Source organism: Nyctereutes procyonoides, unplaced genomic scaffold, assembly GCF_905146905.1.
Source record: "Nyctereutes procyonoides isolate TBG_1078 unplaced genomic scaffold, NYPRO_anot_genome, whole genome shotgun sequence".
Classification (NCBI taxonomy): domain Eukaryota; kingdom Metazoa; phylum Chordata; class Mammalia; order Carnivora; family Canidae; genus Nyctereutes; species Nyctereutes procyonoides.
Window position 1 is genome coordinate 9,880,896 of NW_026575036.1, and position 20,618 is coordinate 9,901,513.

At 36.3% G+C, this 20,618-nt stretch overlaps 1 protein-coding gene across 4 annotated transcripts in view; it reads right to left on the reverse strand.

The window, feature by feature from the left end:
- DNAI7 (dynein axonemal intermediate chain 7) overlaps window positions 1-20,618 on the reverse strand; it is a 65,800-nt gene that overhangs the window by 39,150 nt on the left and 6,032 nt on the right. For 3 of the 4 annotated variants that reach the window (XM_055318838.1, XM_055318840.1, XM_055318837.1), the window contains exons 2-5: window positions 9,474-9,558; window positions 7,716-7,807; window positions 4,969-5,070; window positions 4,025-4,162 (exon numbers count right to left, since the gene is read on the reverse strand). In XM_055318838.1, the coding sequence (XP_055174813.1) occupies window positions 4,025-4,162; window positions 4,969-5,070; window positions 7,716-7,807; window positions 9,474-9,558 (417 nt within the window). The remainder of the gene's footprint in view (window positions 1-4,024; window positions 4,163-4,968; window positions 5,071-7,715; window positions 7,808-9,473; window positions 9,559-20,618) is intronic. The other variant, XM_055318839.1, reaches the window with a different exon arrangement.

Consider the following 20,618-nt stretch of genomic DNA (forward strand, 5'->3'; position numbering starts at 1 on the left):
AACACCTGCCCTCAAGATTGGAGGGACCTATACTTAGGAGCAAAAGCCACTGCAGAAACCAGTGAGAGTTAAAAACTGAATTGTAAATGACAAATTATTGGAGGCTCAGTGTAGACAACTCTTGAGAGTTAAAAACTCCAGGAGAGCACAGTCCTGGAAGGAAAAGAGCCCACAATATTGTTAGATTTACCTCCAAAAACTCTACCAGATTCTTACAATAACTACAGGAGTAAAATCCCCTCCTACTTCTAGCAGAGGAAAGGGGAAAGGAATGATTTTGAAATATGCCAGAGTACTCTGTTCTTAACAAGGCCTAATCTTGGGGGGGACTAATTAGAGCCTAATCTGCAGGAATTTTATCTGAGTCTAACTCACCTGGGGGAAAGAAAATACATAACTCCAGCTGTCTCTAGCCATTCCCTTCCACCTAAGAGGGAATAAAAAAATTAAAAACACTTGTGAAGTTCTCTATACAGAGACACAGGCATAGGATTACTAAAAGATTGAGGCCTAATTGCAGGACTATAGGATTCTTCCCCTCCCCTTACTTTACCTCACAATCACATTATTACAGTATTTATAGTACCTCCTTTTACCTGGTACATCATGTCCAGCTATCAGGAGAAAATTATAAGCCATACCAAAAGGCAAAAACCACAATTTGAAAAGACAAAGCAAACATAAGAACCACACATGGCTGAGATGTTGGAATTACCAGACCATGAATTTAAAACAACTATGATTAATATGCTAGGAGCTCTACTGGATAAAATAGATAGCATACATGGATGGGCAATGTAAAGGAGAGAGATGGAAATCCTAAGAAATAACCACATAGAAATGTTAGATCATCGGATACTGTAATAGGAATGGAGCATGCCTTTGGTGGCTTATTAGTAGACTGGACTCAGCTGAGGAAAGAATCTCTGAGCCAGAGGACATAGCAATAGAATCCTTGAAAACCAAATGGCAAAGACAACAAAAACCTGAAAAAAACAACTTAAAAAACAGACAAAAATATCCAAGGCCTGTGGGACAACTACAAAGGGTTGGAACTTGAAGGAGGGAATACTAGAAGGAGGAAAAAAAAGAGAGAAAGGAACAGAATAAATATTTGAAATAATAATAACAGAATTTCCCTAAGTTAATATCAGATGCCAAACCACAGGTTCAGGAAGCTCAAAGAACACCAAGCAAGGATAAGTGCCCTAAAAAACTACACTTAGGCATATCATTTTCAAACTACAGAAAATCAAAGATAAGGAAAAAAATCCCTACAGGAGCCAGAGTAAAAAAATACCCTACCTTTAGAGGAACAAAATTAAGAATTGAATTTAACATCTCAGAAACCATACAAGCAAGAAGAGAGTGAAGATATTTAAAGTGTTGGGAGAAACAGAGGCATAGCATGATCAAGGAACAACAAGTAAGTGGCAAGATTTAGTTTTGAACACTGACACAGATAATACCTAAACAATTTCTAAATTAAGAAAGGCAGCATAGTGGTCTAGGCCAGTGTGGACTCAAGTCAGAAATGCAAGGCTTCAATCCTAACCACTTCTTATTAGTAGTGTGATCTTGGGCAAGGTATGTAATGTCTTTGTGCCTCTATGCATCACTGTGCCTTCTTCATTTGTAAAATAGGAATAATGGTGCCTACCTCATAGGGTTATTATAAGAATTCAGCAAGTTACTATTTCTAAAGCCTGGCATAGTATTAGTTAAGAACTTGCCAAATGAATAAATTTGATCATTTGGAACTCTGTGTTTGCCATGGATGGCATCACTGCTATCCAATTATTTGTTCCTCGTGTGCTGCCTGCTTTAGTTTCCTATTGCTATAATCATCCCCCACTTCTGTCTCCTGTTTTGTTTTACTTATCTTTTTCTCATTTTCCCCTACTATTTTTTTCTACTTCTGTAACCCATTCTCATAATAGGAAGATGTCATTTCCAGCTCATCACTGATAAACTCTACTACTTCTTCTACTTCCCCTCTCTCTTGGCTTTTGCAGAGCACTGGATCCCTAGACCAGCATCATGCCATGGCAGCCTGGCAGAGAGGATGTGCAATGGCAAGACTGCCTCACAGTGTATGGGAGGCTCCGTGGAGCCTTTGGAAAGTCAGAGTAAGATCCATCAAAAATCTCTGACTCAAGTCACAGTTTCTCTCTCTTCATATGTAAAATGGGTCTCATAAGCATGTTCAGATCAAATGCATGTTAGGTAGAGTCTGGAGTTACTCAATCTTACAACACGTAAATGTGGAGTAAATCACAGTGACAAGAAACACAAAACGTGGTGATGAATTGTAACAAAAAGCATTAGAGGACAACAGGACCAAGAGCAGTGAATTCCTTCCAGTTTCAACAATGATACAGGTGAGTCTAGTGTAGATTCTTCTATTCAATCTAAGTTAGGATTTGTTGGGTTTCCTGAATCTGAGAGTTTGTATCCTTCCTCAATTCTGGAAAATGTCAGCCATTTTCTCTTTGAATATTGTCATTCCCTCAGTCTTTTGCATCTCCTCCTGGTACTCCTTTTCAGTGTATTTTAGCCTCTTTTCCTCTATCATACATGTCCATTAACTGCTCATTCATATTTTCCATCTCTTTATATCTGTGCTATATTCTGGTACATTCTTCCAATCCAACTTCTGATTCACTTGTGATTAAGAATTATTTTTTTTTGTTTCCCTTCTCTAAGCTAAAGATGAGCCAAACAAGTTCATATCATTTTTTTTTTTTTTTGCAGATTAGGCATTTCCCCTATTATCCACAGTAACTTTTCGAGGCTCCCAGCCATATAAGGAATCTCTGATTCAAGTTGCCACCTTTTATGTGCTCTAGACTTTGCCTCCTGATGGTCCTTGAAACTAATGCTAACCTAAGACTTACTAGAGAGAAGAGCCTCTGGGGATATGGCTTCTCTGGGAAGCCACTGACTTTGAGACATGCTCACTTTTCTTTTTTTTTAAGATTTTGTTTATTTATTCATGAGACACACACAGAGTATTTATTCATGAGAGAGACACAGAGAGAGAGAGAGAGACATAGGCAGAGGGAGAAGCAGGCTCCCTGCAAGGAGTCCAATGTGGGACTTGATCCTAGGACTGCAAGATCATGCCCTGAGCCCAAAACAGATGCTCAACCACTGAGCCACCCAGGCGTCCTGAGACTTGCCCACTTTTCTTAATTGTTTTATAGACTCAAAGATTTTCCCTTACTTGGTTTTGAACTAGGAAATCAATTTATTTAAGATTTATTTATCTAATTTAGAGAGAGAGAGACAACATGTGAGAGAGAGCATGAAAGTAGTGGAAGGGACAGAGGGAAAGAATCTTCAAGTAGACTCCCTGCTGAGTACAGAGCCCAATGTAGGACTTGATCTCATGATCCTTAAGATCAGAACCTGAGCTGAAACCAAGAGTCAGACACTTAACCAACTGAGCCACCTAGACAACCCTAGGCAATTAATTTAAGTATCATTTTTAAAAGGTTTTTTTTTTTTAGCATTTTTAAGTGCATCATAAAATGGTAGTTCCTCAGGGTAGCCTATTCATCCTATTTACAGAAGTACAAGGTACAATATTCTTACTCTGTACTTTCATGCTTAAAAAAGTAGGTGCCTGGCACATAGTTATCATTGAAAAACATCTGTAATGAATCATAGAATAGTAAAAAATTTCAACTCAGGATAAAATCATGCATTTTTCCCCAAAGTTATCTAAATAAATGGATACAACTTGACTTTTTTTTCCTGCTTGGATTAACACACATAATGTTTCACATTTATGTTATGCTGACCTTATCTAAGGTGGCAAAGATAAAAAATAAAAATAGAAGTTGTAAAAATAAAAAAGAAAAGGAAAAGATTAGCAAATATTTTTTCTCCATAGCCAAGCAAGTAGTAGTGTTATTAATTGGCAAGTATCATAATTCAATTTATTTCTATTTTGAAGTCAATATTAGACAATTTGTAATTTAAATAATTTAAAATAATAGAATAATATTCCAGTACCTACATTTAGCACTAGTTTACTCTTTGCAATCACTTCCTCAAAGGTCTCATTTGTTTCTTCTTTCCATAGACTAATGAAAGTATTAATTTCTGGGGCTATTGAAGGATCAGGACTCCCATCACATTGAATGTAGTGTTTCCACTGTGGAATAAAAATGTCTGAAAGTTCACACTGATGAAAATTCAAAGATTAAGTAACTTTTTTCAAAGTATCAGTTTCATAATCTAGTTTTCCCAATTTAGGCAAAAAACATTGACTTTAAATATCTCTAAAATAACAAAATTCTCTTCATCAAAATAATTTAAAAGCTTCCATAATTCAAATAAATAGCAATTCTAGTAGCTGTCATATTTTTAAAACAGTATTTATAAGTCAGTTTTGTCTTGCTTTCTTCTCTAATCATATAACTTCTATATTTACAACAGCCAACATGGGCTAATTTCTACTTCTCAAATTGTTACTAATTATAAATGCCACTGGCATTTTAGTGTGAGTTCTTCCATTCATTTTGTAGTCTATGTAAATTCTACATTTGTACTTACACTTTTTTGCTTAAAATTATACCACAATCTTTTGCCATATTATTAGTTTTTCCTTTTACTCCTGATAATCTTTATTATTTCCAAAATTATGCTATTCTGAGCAACACTAGATTGCCCTAAATTCAGTTATCTATTTTAATTTAGAATAATTTCCTCAGTATAGATTCCACAAAATTAAATCAGAGTCAAAATATGTAAAAATTTCAAGGGTCTTATTATTGACAAATAGTTTTCTACAAAGCTAGGTGAATTTACTTTGCTACATGCAATATGAGAACTTTGTCAGATTACACATGTTTTACACACAAATTTAGTTTGGGAAGGACTGCAAAGGATATCAGATTATAACTCCCTCTTGTGGCACAAAAGTATTAACTCACTTTTAAAAAAAAAAATCAGTCTTACCTGAGAAAGCAATCTAGTATCTTGTTTCAATTTCTCTGCTTCAGGAAAACACCTCTCTAATAAAGAAAGTTCTTCAAGTTCTTCATTTCTCCTTTCTAGATCCTGTTGCATGGGGATAGATACATTGGCCAGTTCTTCAATTTTAGCTTTATGTTTCACAGGTAGTATCTAAACTTTACTGGTAAAATACTTAGTTTCAAAATGAACACTAAAGTTAGCTTGTATGTACCTGGTATTTCCAAAAAGTTTCACCTGCAACAGTGGTTTGCGACTCCTGGTGGGTCCCCAAGAAAGACTCTTTAGGGATATGAGAGGTCAAATCTGTCTTCATAGTAACACTAAAACACTATTCACCTTTTTTGCAGCATATACATTTGTACTAATGGTGCAAAATGGTATAAAATTGCTGTTGCCTCAGCACAAATCAAGGCACAAGCTGTATTAGGGAATCACATTCTTTGGAGGAGAGGGGTGGTAAACAGCCAGTTTCACATAAGAGTGACCTGATGAAATGAAAAATTATAAATTTTATTAAATGTCAACTCATCAGTATATGTCTTTTGGTTATTCTGTGTGATAAAATGGGAAGTATGTATAAAGCACTTCTGCAGCATATCAAAGGACAAGGCTGTCTTGAGAAATAAATACTTGTGCAATTATTTTGTATTTTGGCAGACACTCTCAAAAATGAATGAAATAAACATGTAACTTTCAGGAAACAAGTAAAAGTATTTACTACCAATGATAAAATTCAAGTTTTCAAATAAATTCAAATTTTTAAAAATTTATTTATTTATTTGTTTTTTTTTTTTTAATTCAAATTTTAAAGGGGCGCATGGGTGGCTCAGTCGGTTGAGCGTCCACCTCTTGGTTTTGGCTCAGGTCATGATCTCAGGGTAATGGGATCAGGCCCCAGGCCCCACATTGTGGGGCTCCACCCTCAGCAGGGAACCTGCTTGAGATTCTCTCCCTACCTCTCTGCTGTCTTCTGTACTCTCTCTCAAATAAATGAATGAATCTTTAAAAAAATTTCACATCTTAAGAAAGTTGTATCTACCATGGTGAGCTTAACATTTTCTCCTTTCTGATTTGATTAGAGATGACATTAATGCATGTGATTGTTTATAATAATAAATGTGTCAACATTTATTTTTATTTTTTTTAAGATTTTATTTATTTATTCATGAGACACAGAGAGAGAGAGAGAGAGAGAGAGAGAGAGAGAGAGAGGCAGAGACACAGGCAGAGGGAGAAGCAGGCTCCATACAGGGAGCCCGACGTGGGACTCGATCCTGGGTCTCCAGGATCAGGCCCTGGGCTGAAGGCAACACTAAATCACTGAGCCACCCAGGCTGCCCTGTATCAACATTTAAAACGAAATAATTCAGTAAACCAAATTTTTCCAAGCAATGAATACATATTACAAAATCATACATGATAAAGAAATGGTAAAATAAATCTATTTAAAGGGTAAAATAAACCAATGTTTTAGTGTAACAGAGCATGAAAACATCATTGATATGACTTCAGATTCCTTATTGAGAAACAATGACTTACTGAGTTTTAGTATAGTATCAAAAAGAATATTCACAATTATCTGAAAGGCTATTAAATATTCCTTTTTCCAACTATGAATCTACGAGGCCAGATTTTCTTCATATACTTCAATCAAAACAACACATTGAGGGACCCCTGGGTGGCTCAGCAGTTTAGTGCTTGCCTTTAGCCCAGGGGGTGATTCTGGAGACCCAAGATCCAGTCCCACATTGGGTTCCCTGCATGGAGCCTGCTTCTCCCTCTGCCTGTGTCTCTGCCTCTCTCCTCTCTGTGTGTGTCTCTCATGAATAAATAAATTCTTTAAAAAAAAAAAAAAAAAAAACACTGAAACAGACAGAATCCTGAAGTAGTTATGAGAATCCAGCTGTGTTTTGTTAAGTCTGACATCAAAGAGATTTTAAAAATATAAACAATGCCACTTATTTCCCAAATTTAAAAAATATATAAAGTGTCGTGATGGATGTTAGCTAGACTTATTGTAATAATCATTTCACAATATATACAAGTATTGATCACCATGTTGTACACCTGAACCTAATGTTACATATCAATTATAATTCAATAAACATTTATATAATATATATAGTTGTTTTTTATAACATAAATACATAATATATTTACTTATTTTTATTGTTTATCTTTAACAATATTTACTGTCTGTTAATATGTTTTAAAATTTCTCAGTTTGAGTTTCTAAAATGGTAAACATTGATAGATATAACCCATATAAACAAATCTCCTTGGGGGTCTTCAATTTTTAATACTTATGAGGTTGCCCTCTGATCAAAATATTTCAGAACTACAGAGCTGAAAAATTCTGGTGAAAAAGAGAAGTAAAACTAGAAAAAGAGAGGTAGAATTTGAATTTTAGGGGAGGGGGTTTCCTGTTTAATTATCTACAAAACAGACTGAGAAAAGTAACTTAATGCTTACAAGCAAGGGCTCTGAAGCAAGACTATTTATGCCTAAATCCTGGCTCTGCAACTTATTAGCCGCTTACTTTCTCTATTCCTCAATTTCCTTATCTGTGAAATGTGGGTAATAATTTCACTAACTTTCTGGTAGGATTAAATGAGTTAAATCAGGTTATATAGGCCTAAACATTAGTGATAGATATGGGGGAGTGACATTACAGATCTGATAGCCATATAGTTTTGTCTTCATTAATAACAATACTAATGTTTATATACCTTTGATTCGAGTTGATTCCATTTTTCTTTCTCAATCCGTTCTAGTTCAAGCCTTTCCATTTCTTCTTTTTCATATTTCACACGGGCTTCCTCTAAAGAACCAAAAAAAGTTTTTTCTTAGTGATTAAATCAATCTATTTTTAAGCCATTAAGGTTACTTAAAATATTTTCAAGATTTAAGGATAGTGGAATATTTTATAGAAGTCACAACCCATGTCATGGAGTAGAAATAAGACAAATACTGGATTTCTTTAGAAAAGTAACATGAGGGCAGCCCAGGTGGCTCAGTGGTTTAGCGCCGCCTTCAGTCCAGGCCATGATCCTGGAGGCCTGGGATCGAGTCCCGCATTGGGCTCTCTCTATTCAAAAGGAGCCTGCTTCTCCCTCTGCCTGTGTCTCTGCCCCTCTCTCTCTGTGTTTCTCATGAATAAATAAATAAAGTCTTTAAAAAAAAAAAAGAAAGAAAAGTAACATGACTCAAACTTTCCAGCCAAGAAAATAGCCGTATAATGATATTTATCTTCCCCAAAAAGTTTATAGAAATCCAATAATAATTATAACCAATAAAAGAGGACAGATCTATCATGAGTAATTAAGATCTCTTATGTGTAAAATCTTCAGATTTCTGTAAGTTTATGACGTCGACATCATCAGAAGCAATTACCTTAATCTTTTCTTGCTTTCACTATTAAAAACAAAATACGAATACATGTGGAAAAATATGAGTTTAATTCAATAAAACTTTCCCCAAGATCTAGATCCCGAGATTGTATTCTTATCACAAGTCACCTAACAAGGGTTTATAATGATTATACATAAAAAATCAACATGGAACCTGAGGACAGACTTTTAAAACCTGAATTTGAATCCATAAATATTCTTAATGCTAAAAGTTACAACCACTCGAAATATTCAGATTTTTTAAATTGCCTTTTAGTATTTTAAATACTGATGTTTTGTTTTTTTTTTTTTTTTTAATTTTTATTTATTTATGATAGTCACAGAGAGAGAGAGAGAGAGGCAGAAACACAGGCAGAGGGAGAAGCAGGCTCCATGCACCGGGAGCCCGACGTGGGATTCGATCCTGGGTCTCCAGGATCGCGCCCTGGGCCAAAGGCAGGCGCTAAACCGCTGCGCCACCCAGGGATCCCAATACTGATGTTTTTATAAATTTTTAATTGACTTTTTTTTTTACAAATGAAAATCGTCTTTAAATTTGGCAAATAAATATTATTAAACTATAAGAACTTAGGCTACTGTGTACAATTCTTGCTAGTATCTATTTCCCATATTTAATGCATTTGAATTTCAGAATTCTTACTGTACAATTAGCCCTACTTCCCCTAAGTTCATCAGTAAATACAAATGCTTCAAGATAGGGTTGCCAGAGTTAGCAAATAAAAATACAGGATGCTCAGTTGACTTGAATTTCAGATAAATGAATTGCCTCTTTTTTTTTTTTTTTTAAGTAGGTTCCACATTGCATGAGACAAATTATCCCAAATATTCACTGTTTATCTGAAATTCAAATTTAACTGGGCATTCTGTATTTTATCAACTCCATTTCAAGATATACCTGAAAATGATTGGTATGTACTAACAACTTTCTGGGTGTCCTTTAAACAGCAGATATCTATTATAAAACAAATTAAATTTGAAAAATTGGAAGAGTTTTGAAAATTCTTTTTAAAAATATTGCCTGGGATGTAGAAACATCAACCTATTGTTATATTCCCTGCATATGAAAATATTTTGTACCTTCCTCTTTTTGCCGTCTTTCCTCCTCCTCCTGTAGCTGCTTTAATCGTTCAGCTTTGGTGACTTTCTTCTTCTTCCTGTCAGACTTAAATGTCACAACATAACAAAAGGCTATTAATATGCACCCAAATTACTTTAAAACACATATTCCTCAAATAGTAATTATGAAAAACACTTTTGCTTCCATGAATCCAGTCTTTCATTCATTCAAGTAAGACTATCCATTATGTACAAAGTCATGACCCAATGCATTAAGGACAAAGTATGGAAACAAGTAAAAAGAAAAAAAAAAAAAAGGTATATAAGTCATTCAAAGGCAAGAGTGACAGTGACAATTTAATTACTATACAATTAATACTATGCAACTAATATGCAATTTAAATAATTTTCTCATTCTCAGTTTCCACATCTTTAAAATGGTGGCAAATAAGACCTCATGTTGGAGTGCCTGGGTCACTCGGTTGAGTGTCCAACTCTCGATTTCAGAAGAGGTCATGATCTCAGGACTGTGTGTCAAGCCCCAAGACAGGTTCTGTGTTCAGCGTAGGGTCTGCTTAAAATTCTCTCTCTCCCCCTGCCTATCTTCCCACTCACATACACATTTTTTCTGTCTCTGTCTCTCAACTAAATAAATAAAATCTTTAAAAAAAGGCCTCATTTTGTTATTGTAAGGATCAAAATAAAATATATGTAAAAAGTTTTAATACTACTAGATGCCTAGAAAGATTAATGACTGACTTTTATGACTGACAAATATACAGAGAGTTATTTAACAAGTTTAGAGAAATGAAAAATTATTTTCAACACCTAGAATGAAGCAAAAAAATTTATAGAGCAGGTCATATTTAAGTTTGTGCCCAAAAGATTTTAACATTCAGATATAAGGGGAAGGTATCTCAGGAAGAGGGAAATTCAGGCAACAAGATATGGAAATGGGATTGCACTGGAAAGGCCAACAAATTCATGGATCCTGGGAGATTCCAAGAAAAGGTGATAGACATGAGAATAGATAAGAAGACTGGAGCCCACGCTATAAATGACATTATTCTAAAAGAAATGGTAACCCAAAAAGCTATTGAGATAGGCTGAGGCTATTAAGAACATAATTTTGAAAATGAATCTTGTATTAGAAAAAAAATGATTATGAAGAGGATATCATTTGGGTGACTATTAAGAGTAGTTACTAAAACTAAAGTCATGACAATGTAATAAACACAGCAGAATCAATCCAATAAGTATTATTTAAGCTAACTTATTTGATAATGATTGAAACTGGAGGCAAGGACAGCAATAAGAGTAAAAACAAAACAAAACAAAACTACAGTCCAGAACAAGTAAATTTGGATGAAATAGTGTTGAAAGGAGTTTAAATATAATTAGTATGAGGTGCTGGTAGAGCATCCATCCAGGCAATATTTGCAGGCACTGAACCTGGAGAACTGAGGTTTAGCAAAGAGGTCAGGGCTACAGAATACAAATGAGAACTGTCTTGATGATAACCACTGCCTCCTCATTTCCCTAAGGGAAAGAAAGTATATAAAGAAAAGAACACTATCTAAAGTTACTACTCAATAGAGTGGCTAATCCCCAGAATATACAGACTTTTGGATGACCATCTTCTCCTTTTGGCTCACCCACTTACTGCAGAATGCTCCACTGGAATCTCCAATCCATTAGCCCTACCGTTTCTTCATTGATCATTAAGCCCTTCATTCTTTCACTTCCTTACCCAGGTTAGGTTTCACAGCTCATCACCATAATCACTAATTTATATATTTTCACTTCCCTTATGTTCCTGTCCCTCTGAGAAGCTTAGCTGGCAAACGGTTAGTTCTATCTAGTTCAACTCAAGTCTCCATTTATTCTGCGCTGGCAATATGAGCAGCTGAACCTTGTCAGAGAAAAATACATGAGCTCAAATTTATGGAGCACATATTTTAATTTTTTTTAATTTTTATTTATTTATGATAGTCACATAGAATGAGAGAGAGAGGCAGAGACACAGGCAGAGGGAGAAGCAGGCTCCATGCACTGGGAGCCCGACGTGGGATTCGATCCCGGGTCTCCAGGATCGTGCCCTGGGCCAAAGGCAGGCGCCAAACCGCTGCGCTACCCAGGGATCCCCTGGAGCACATATTTTAAATAGACTTTGTACCATCCAGTGTTCCTACTACTGTTTCATTCTCCTCACTCTTCAAGCCTACAAAATCCTCTCCTATTTCCTATGTTCAGCTATTGACTTTATCTCTCATAACACTGGAAAGAATAATCTCAGTTAGATACCTAAGTCTTTGAACCTACCTATAAATCTTTGTCTGCTTTTCCTCCCTTTATGGTATGGTCTATATGTACCTGGTCTGCCTTTCCTCCCTTTATGGTATGGTCTATATGTACCTTCTGCCACCTTTACACTAGATCCTATCCTTTATGGCCTATTTGACAAGCCTTGGCCCCTGTAATTAATACCTCCAGTTTTTCATAAATTTTTCCCTTCCCAGATTTCACATCCCTCTCCATTTTTGCTCTAATTTTGTTATCCTTTATATATCTGATATCCTTTATATCAGACCACCTAAAAGGCTTGCCTACTTTCCTGTTTTCTGCATGGCTCACTCTAATCAGGCTTTCACTTCATTTCTATTGCTCCATTAAAACCTCTCCCGCCAAGGAATCTTAAGATGGCCAGTCTGACTTCATTTTTCAGTACTAATAAATGTGGAGGAGGCAAGATGGAGGAAGATAGGGGTTCTCAATTCATCTGGTCCCACAAACTTACCTAGATAACTTGCAAAACATCCTACACACCTGAGTTCAACCTGAGCTATAAAGAGAGAACAGCTGAAATGCTACGGAGAGAAAAGTGATTGCTTCTGACAAGAAGATGGAGAAGATAAAAGATGGGGGAGGGGCAAACTGGGGCATGAAAGCCAAGCCCCGGACAAGTGGGAACTTTAGAAATCTGTGCCTGGAAGAGTCTTCCCTGACTGAAAAGTGCTCAGTAGGGTAATAGGGCAGAATTGCAGGAGGGGCAGTGAAGCCTCACTATGGGGGCACCCAGGAGAAAGCTCCACAAACCACTGTAGGATCGCGGTAAAGGGCTGGAATGCGCAACCCTCTGAGGCACTTGGGAGAAGCCAGCCAGTTACTCAGGCCAGCACAGGAGCTCCCTTTACCCTAGAACCCAGCAATGGATGGAGATGGCTGTCCTCTGTTCCCTTTGGGAGACACAGACCCTGGGAGGGACCTCTCCTGATGCTAGGCGCCCTTCGGTTCCTACAGATCACTGCCCCTGCGCTTGCCCCCAGGAGCATCTAGGCCAGTGCACTGGGAAACTGCGGTTTGGTACTCGTGGGGAGCTCTTGCTCCAGAGCTGGAGATCTGGCTGCCACCATTTATTTTTTTCTTCCTTTTGCCTTTCACCTGGGAGAGGCAGGGCCTCTAGGGAACAAACACGTCACAGGATAAACAGCTCACACTGAGCAGGGCCACCCGGCAATGGGTGAGGCATCTCTACCCAGGCACAGACACCTGAGAATCAATGCAGCAGGCCCCTTCCCCAGAAGACTAGCTGGAAGAACAGGGGAAGAGCCAGTTTACTGACCAAACAGCCTGGAAAGCTCCAGGAATGAGGGAATATAGTATACAGAACTAGAGGGTTTTTTCCTTATAATTCATTTCTCAGGTTAAAAATTTCCAGTATTTTTTTCTCTTTTCTTGCCTTAACTACAATATTTTACCAACTCTTCATTCTTAAGCCTTTTCCTTTTTGACTTTCCTATTTCTACAATTACATGTCTTAGATATATTCTTCATTTTTGGATTCCCTTCAACGTATTCATTTTAATTTTGGTAGATATATGAGTTATGAGTTTTTGTTTTTTTGGTTTTTGCTTTTTCTGTCTTGTTTTGTTTTATAATGGTGGAAGTTAGTACCTTCTAATGCACAGACCAAAATACACCTAGAACCAAGTGGAACACCATGTTGGTTCATTCTGTGAGACTATATTCTCTCCTCCTTCCCATTCTGCCTCTCTCTTTTATCTTGTTTCTATTTTTGTGGTTGATGTTGGGTCTCTATATAAGTTTTCCTGGTTTATATAAATTGGAATTGAGCATCTTCTAACATACAGAACAAAATACACTCGGAACCAAGAGGATCACCCTCTAGGTCCCCTCAGTGAAACTATATTCTCTCTCCACCATAACTTCCTCATCACCCCTTTTTTCTTCTTTTTTCTTTGTTTTTTGTTTTTTTATTCTTACTTTTTTAAAAAAAAAATTTTTTCACTTTAGCGGTTCTTTTATTTTGTTCTGTTCCTTTTCTTTTATTTTCTGGTCTCTGACCTCTTCAGAATTGTCTAGGATGTATTTTACTTAGGTCATGGTTGATATTTTGTACTCTGCTCACTCATACAGCCACTCTACATGGCACAAAATGACTAGAAGGAAAAATTCACCACAAAAGAAAGAACCAGAAGTAATACTCTGCCACAGACTTGCTGGATGTAGATTTAAATACCATGTAAAAGATATAATTCAGAAGTACAATTATAAAATTACTAGTGTCTCTGGAAAAAAGCATAAAGAACCCTAGAGATTCTCTTGTTACAGAATTGAGACCTACCAGGCCAAAATTAAAAATACTTTAACTGAGATGCATTCTAAACTGGATGCTCTAACTGCCAGGGTTAATGAGGTGGAAAAGAGAGAGTCTCATAGAAGACAAGTTGCTGGAAAGGGAGGAAGCTGAGGAAAAAAAGAGAAAACAAGAGCCCATGAGGAAAGGCTTAGGGGGAAAAAATGATGGCTTGAGAAGGAATAATATTCATCTTATTGGGATTCTAGAAGAGGGAGAGGGAGAGGCAGAGAGAGAGAGAGAGAGACAGAACCACAAAGTATATTTGAACAAATCCTAACTGACAACTTTCCTAATCTGGGGAAGGAAACAGGCATTCAGATACAAGAGATAGAGAGGATCCCCCCCTCCAATCAACAAAAACCATTCAACACCTTGACATTTAATAGTGAAACTTGCAAATTTCAGAGATAGAGAGAATTCTAAAGGCAGCTTGAGACAAGAGATTCTTAACTTATAAGGGGAGAAATATCAGATTAACAACAGACCTATCCTATCCACAGAGACCTGGCAGGCCAGAAAGGGCTGGCAGGATGTATACAGGGTACTAAACAAGAAAAACATGCAGCCAAGAATACTTTATCCAGCGAGGCTGTCATCAGAATAGAAGGAGAGATAAAGAGCTTCCAGGATAGACAGAAACTGAAAGAATATGTGACCACCAAACTGGCTCTGCAAGAAATATTAAGGGGGACCCTGTAAAAGAAAAAAGGAGCCCAAAGAAACAATCCGTAAGAACAGGGACTGTATAGGTAATACTATGATACTAAATTCAGATCTTTCAATAGTTACTCTGAACATAAATGGACTAAATGATCCCATCAAAAGATGGAGGGTATCAGACTGGATAAAAAAAGCAAGATCCATCTATATGCTGAGACTCATTTTAGACCTAAGGACACCTCCAGACTGAAAATGAAGGGGAGGAGAACCATTTACCATTCAAATGGTCCTCAAAAGAAAACTGGGGTAGCAATCAGATATATCATATCATATCAGATAAATTAGAGTTTATACCAAAGACTGTAATAAGAGATGAAGAGGGACACTATATCATACTTAAAGGCTCTATCCAACAAGATCTAATATTTATGAATATTTATGCCCCTAATGTGGGAGCAGCCAAGTATATCAATCAATCAATAACCAAAGTAAAGAAACTCATAGATAATAATACATTAATAGTAGGAGACTTCAACACAGCACTCTCAGCAAAAGACATATTTTCTAATCAGAACATCACCAAAGAAACAAGGGCCTTGAATGATACACTGAACCAAAAGGATTTGACAGATATACACAGAACATTTCATCCCAATACAACTGAATACACATTCTTCTCATGTGCACATGGAACTTTCTCCAGAATATACCACATACTGGGTCACAAATCGGGTCTCAACTGATACCAAAAGATTGAGTTTGTCCCCTGTGTATTTTCAGACCACAATGCTTTGAACTAGAACTCAATCACACAATGAAGAAATCTGGAAGAAACTCAAACACATAGAGGTTAAAGAGCATCCTAATAAAGGATGAATGGGTGAACCAGGAAATTAGAGAAGAATTAAAAAAGATTCATGGAAACTAATGAAAATGAAAATGCAATTGTTCAAAATCTTGGGATACAGCAAAAGCAGTCCTAAGAGAGAAATACAGCACAATGCAAGCCTCCCTCAAAATATGGAAAAAACTCAAATACACAAGCTAAACTTCCACCTAAAGGAATATGAGAAAGAAGAGCAAATAAAGCCTAAGCCAAGCAGAGAAGAGAGATAATAAAGATTAGAGCAGAACTCAATGAAACAGAGACCAGAAGAACTGTAGAAAGATCAACGAAACTAGGAGCTGGTTCTTTGAAAGAATTAATAAGATAGATAAACCCCTAGGCAACCTTATTAAAAAGAAAAGAAAAAAGACTCAAATTAATAATATCAGGAATGAAAGAGGGGAGATCACAACCAATACCACAGAAATACAAACGATTTCAGTACAAATAAATGTGCTCATACAAATCTTCAAGCTACTTTATGTTTCATAATGAGTTAGGTATAAACTAATCCTGCATTGTTTTAAAAAGATGCATTTTTAATGTTCTGATCCTAACACCACGTACATTTTAGGGTCAACACTGAATGTCCCATAGACATCAGGACTCAAATTTTAGGCAACCAAAGCCTGTTCGTGAATATAGAGCTTTCTTGAGAGGGGGTTACATGTCAGTCAACGCATTTTAAGATGAAACTACGGTAAGCCAAAAATGCATTTAATACACTTAGCCTATCAAACATCATAGTTTAGCCTACATTACCTTAAAAGTGTTTAGAATACTTATATTGGCCTACAATTAGACAAAATCATCTAACACGTCTCTTTTATAATAAAGTACTGAATATCTCATGTCATGTATTGAATATTGTACTGAAAGTGAGTAACAGAATGGTTGTATGGGTACAGAATGGTTATAAGTGTTTTGGTTGGCTAGCCTTCTGATCAGATGGCTATCTGGGAGCTGTGGCTCACTGCCACCACCCAGCATCAGGAGAGAGTACCATACCACATATCACTAGCACAGGAAAAGATCAAAGTTCAAAATCTGAAGAATGGTTTCTACTGAATATGTATCACTTTTACACCATCATAAATTTGAAAAAATCTCAAGTAGAACCATTATAATTTGGGGACCATACATACAGTGTTCTAAAATTAAAATAGGATTTAAAGTAGAGATCTGAACAATAGGATCCCCCCCCCCCCCCTTTGTCCATTCTTTACAGTTCTATCTATGCTGGCTGGTACTTGGACATCACTCTTAATCCATTCAAATAAAGTCAATTCAAAGAAAAGTATTCTAAGTCCTGTAAAATCTCTTCATTGATGTGTTACTAAAAGAATTCAAATATCAAAATTTTATTAACAATATCATTTTCTTTACTGGAAGAACAGTCATAATTATTAGCTAGAACAACTGGAATTATCTATGTATTCATCAACTTAAGAGGCAATTTTCCCCTACAATCTAACCAATGTCTTCTGATATTACATATATTCTATGAAGTACAGTACTTTCTGGGAAAAAAATATGCTATAAATGCAGTGATAGACCTTCTAATATTGTACCTTTTCTGTAGTCTTGTACAATTTTCCTAGCTTTTCCAATGACTAATACTGATTTAAGTAAATTTTCACAAGCATCTTTAGTGAAAACATTAAGCCTATTTACATTTTTCTGATACATTTAACCTTTCTTCATTAAAAAATTAATATTATTTTTGAAGTCGATGTTTTATCAATAAATTACATTGTGAGAGGATTTTCTGCATCACCGTTTCACAATAATCTCACAGGTAATGTCAAGACAAAGTATTACCAGTTCCACAACTCCAGACCACAATATATAAGAAATTCAGACTATCTCATTCCTACTAATGTCACATTTCACCACAAAGAACAAAAGACGAAAAGTCCCTTGGTACCTTGATTAGAGAAAGCTTTGCCAAAAATCAGTATTTGAACTGTCCCTTAGTTTTATAGCCCAGGCCCTGGGGCAATGAAGCACTAAAATTTAGATCTGCTTTGGTTTCGTAAAGCAAGGAGAGTAATTCTGAAAAGGGAAGACAGTAGATTTTTCCCAGAAAAGGGGAAATATGGAAGTTGATGAACTGGAAATTGATTTCCATAAAACTGTGTCAAATCTGTGTCCTAGGGATCCCTGGGTGGCGCAGCGGTTTGGCGCCTGCCTTTGGCCCAGGGCGCGATCCTGGAGACCCGGGATCGAATCCCACGTCGGGCTCCCGGTGCATGGAGCCTGCTTCTCCCTCTGCCTGTGTCTCTGCCTCTCTCTCTCTGTGTGACTATCATAAATAAATAAAAATTTTAAAAATAAAATATTAAAAAAAAATCTGTGTCCTGGCATTCTTTGTGTATCTTTTTACTTGTAGGTTTATTTTGCTGGAAAGACTTCTGATCCCAACTGCTGCAAAAGATTCATAACTGGTCCTCCTGCTTCTACTCTTGCTGACCTACAATAAATTTTCCACTCACCTTTTAAAAAATGAAAACAGTAAGATTGATAAACTCCTGGCCAGGCTTATCAAAAAGGGCAAGGACCCAAATAAATAAAATCATGAATGAAAGAGATCACAACCAACACCAAAGAAATATAAACACTTAGTAAGCACATGTTATTAGCAACTATATGCCAACAAACTAGGCAATCTGGAAGAAATGGATGCATTCCTAGAGACATATAAACTACCAAAACTGAAACAGGAAGAAACAGAAAACGTGCACAGACCCATAACCAGCAAGGAAATTGAAGCAGTCATCAAAAATCTCCTAACAAATAAGAGTCCAGGGCTGGATGGCTTCCCAGGGGAATTCTACCAAACATTTAAAGAAGATTTAATAGTTTTCTGAAGCTGTTTCAAAAAATAGAAATGGAAGAAAAACTCCCAAGATTTTTCTATGAGGCCAGCATTACCTTGATCCCAATACCAGACAAAGACCCTACCTGAAAGGAGAATTACAGATCAATATCCCTGATGAACATGGATGCAAAAATTCTCACCAAAATACTAGACAATAGGATCCAAGAGTACATTAAAAGAATTATTCAAGTGAGATTTATTCCTGGGCTGTAAGGGTGGTTTAACATCTGCAACTTGATCAATGTGATACACTACATTAATAAAAGAAAGAATAAGAACCATATGTTCCTCTCAATAGATGTAGAAAAAGCATTTGACAAAGTACAGCATCCATGAATGGATAAAACTCTTCACAGTATAGGGATACAGGGAATATATCTCGATATCATAAAAGCCATATAGGAAAAGCAAGGATGTAGAGAAAGGAGAACCCTCTTATGCTGTTGGTAGGAATGCAAGCTGGTATAGCCACTCTGGAAAACAGTATGGAGGTTCCTCAAGAAGTTAAATTGCTACAACCCAGCAATTGCACTACTAGGTATCTACCTCAAAGATATAAATATAGCGATCTGAAGGAGCACCTGCACCCTAATGTTTATAGCAGCAATGTTCACAATAGCCAAACTATGGAAAGAGCCCAGATGTCCATCAACAGATAAATGGATAAAGAAGGTGTGGTGTATATACAATGGAATATTACTCAGCCACCAAAAAAATGAAATCTTGCCATTTGCAACAATGTAGAAGGAACTAGAGGATATTATGCTAAGCAAAATAAGTCAATTAGAGAAAGAAAATTATCATACGATCTTACTCATATGTGGGATTTAAGAAACAAAACAGAGGATTATAAGGAAACAGAGAAAAAAATAAAACAAGATGAAATCAGAGAGGAAGATAAGCCATAAGAGACTCTTAATCATAGGAAACAAACTGATGCTTGCTGGAGGGGAGAGGGGTATGGGGATGGGGTAAAAAATAATAATAAAATGTGAGAAAAAATAAAAATAAAAACGTAAATACCACTCTTCTGCTTACAACTTTCTCAGGCTACCCACCGCAGTCAGAATAAAACCCAAACATTTCACCATGGCCTACTTAGCCATTACTGCAATAACTATTTTTTCTTTCTAGAATCTTATCCCCCAGGTAATTATTGACTAATTTGCTTCATCTAAGTCTCTTCTCAAACTTTACTTCTTTAATCACCCTATATGATAAACAGCTTAACAATAACCCACAGCCCTCGGACCAACTTAATCACCCTATATGAAACAGCATCGCCACTATTGCCTACCACACATTTCTCACTGACCCCTTTCTTGATCTTCTGCATTTCCAAAACTATCTGAAATTATATTCCTCCCCACCCTGCCCGCTGATAAAATGTAAGTCTTATAAAATGAAACCACTATCTTTAAGAGATATCTGCACCCCTGTGTGCACTGTAAGACATGGAAACAAAGTGTCCATCCATAGATTAATAGATAAATACATAAAAATGAAATATTATTCTGCCATAAAAAAGAAGAAAATCTTGCTATTTGTGACAATATGGATGAACCCTGAGAGCATTATGCTAAATGAAGTAAGTCAGAGATAAACACTGTATGGTCTAGCATGGGGAATCAAAGTTGAACTCATAGAAGCAGAATAAATTGGTGATTGTCAGGGGCTGGGAGACATTGGGGAAGAGGGCATAAACTCTTATCAATCTTAAATATTTTCACCACACACACATAAGTAATGACAATTATGTGAGGTGAAAGATGTGTAATTAACTTGAATTTAGTAATCACTTCATAATACATACATACATACATAAAATTGTTACATTGTATACCTTAAGCTTATACAATATGTCAATCATATCTCCTTAAAGCTAAATTTAAAAAGAATGTAAGCTTCATGAGATCCGGGACTGTCTTGCTACTGTTTTCTTAATGTCTAGGACACTGCTAAATCAGTAAAATAAGCATTCTTCTATATAACTGCAAGACATTATAAACAAAGATCTTCATCCTTACCTTGCTTGTGGTAGCAAAAAAGAGGGACAACATAAAAATCATAGTATATACT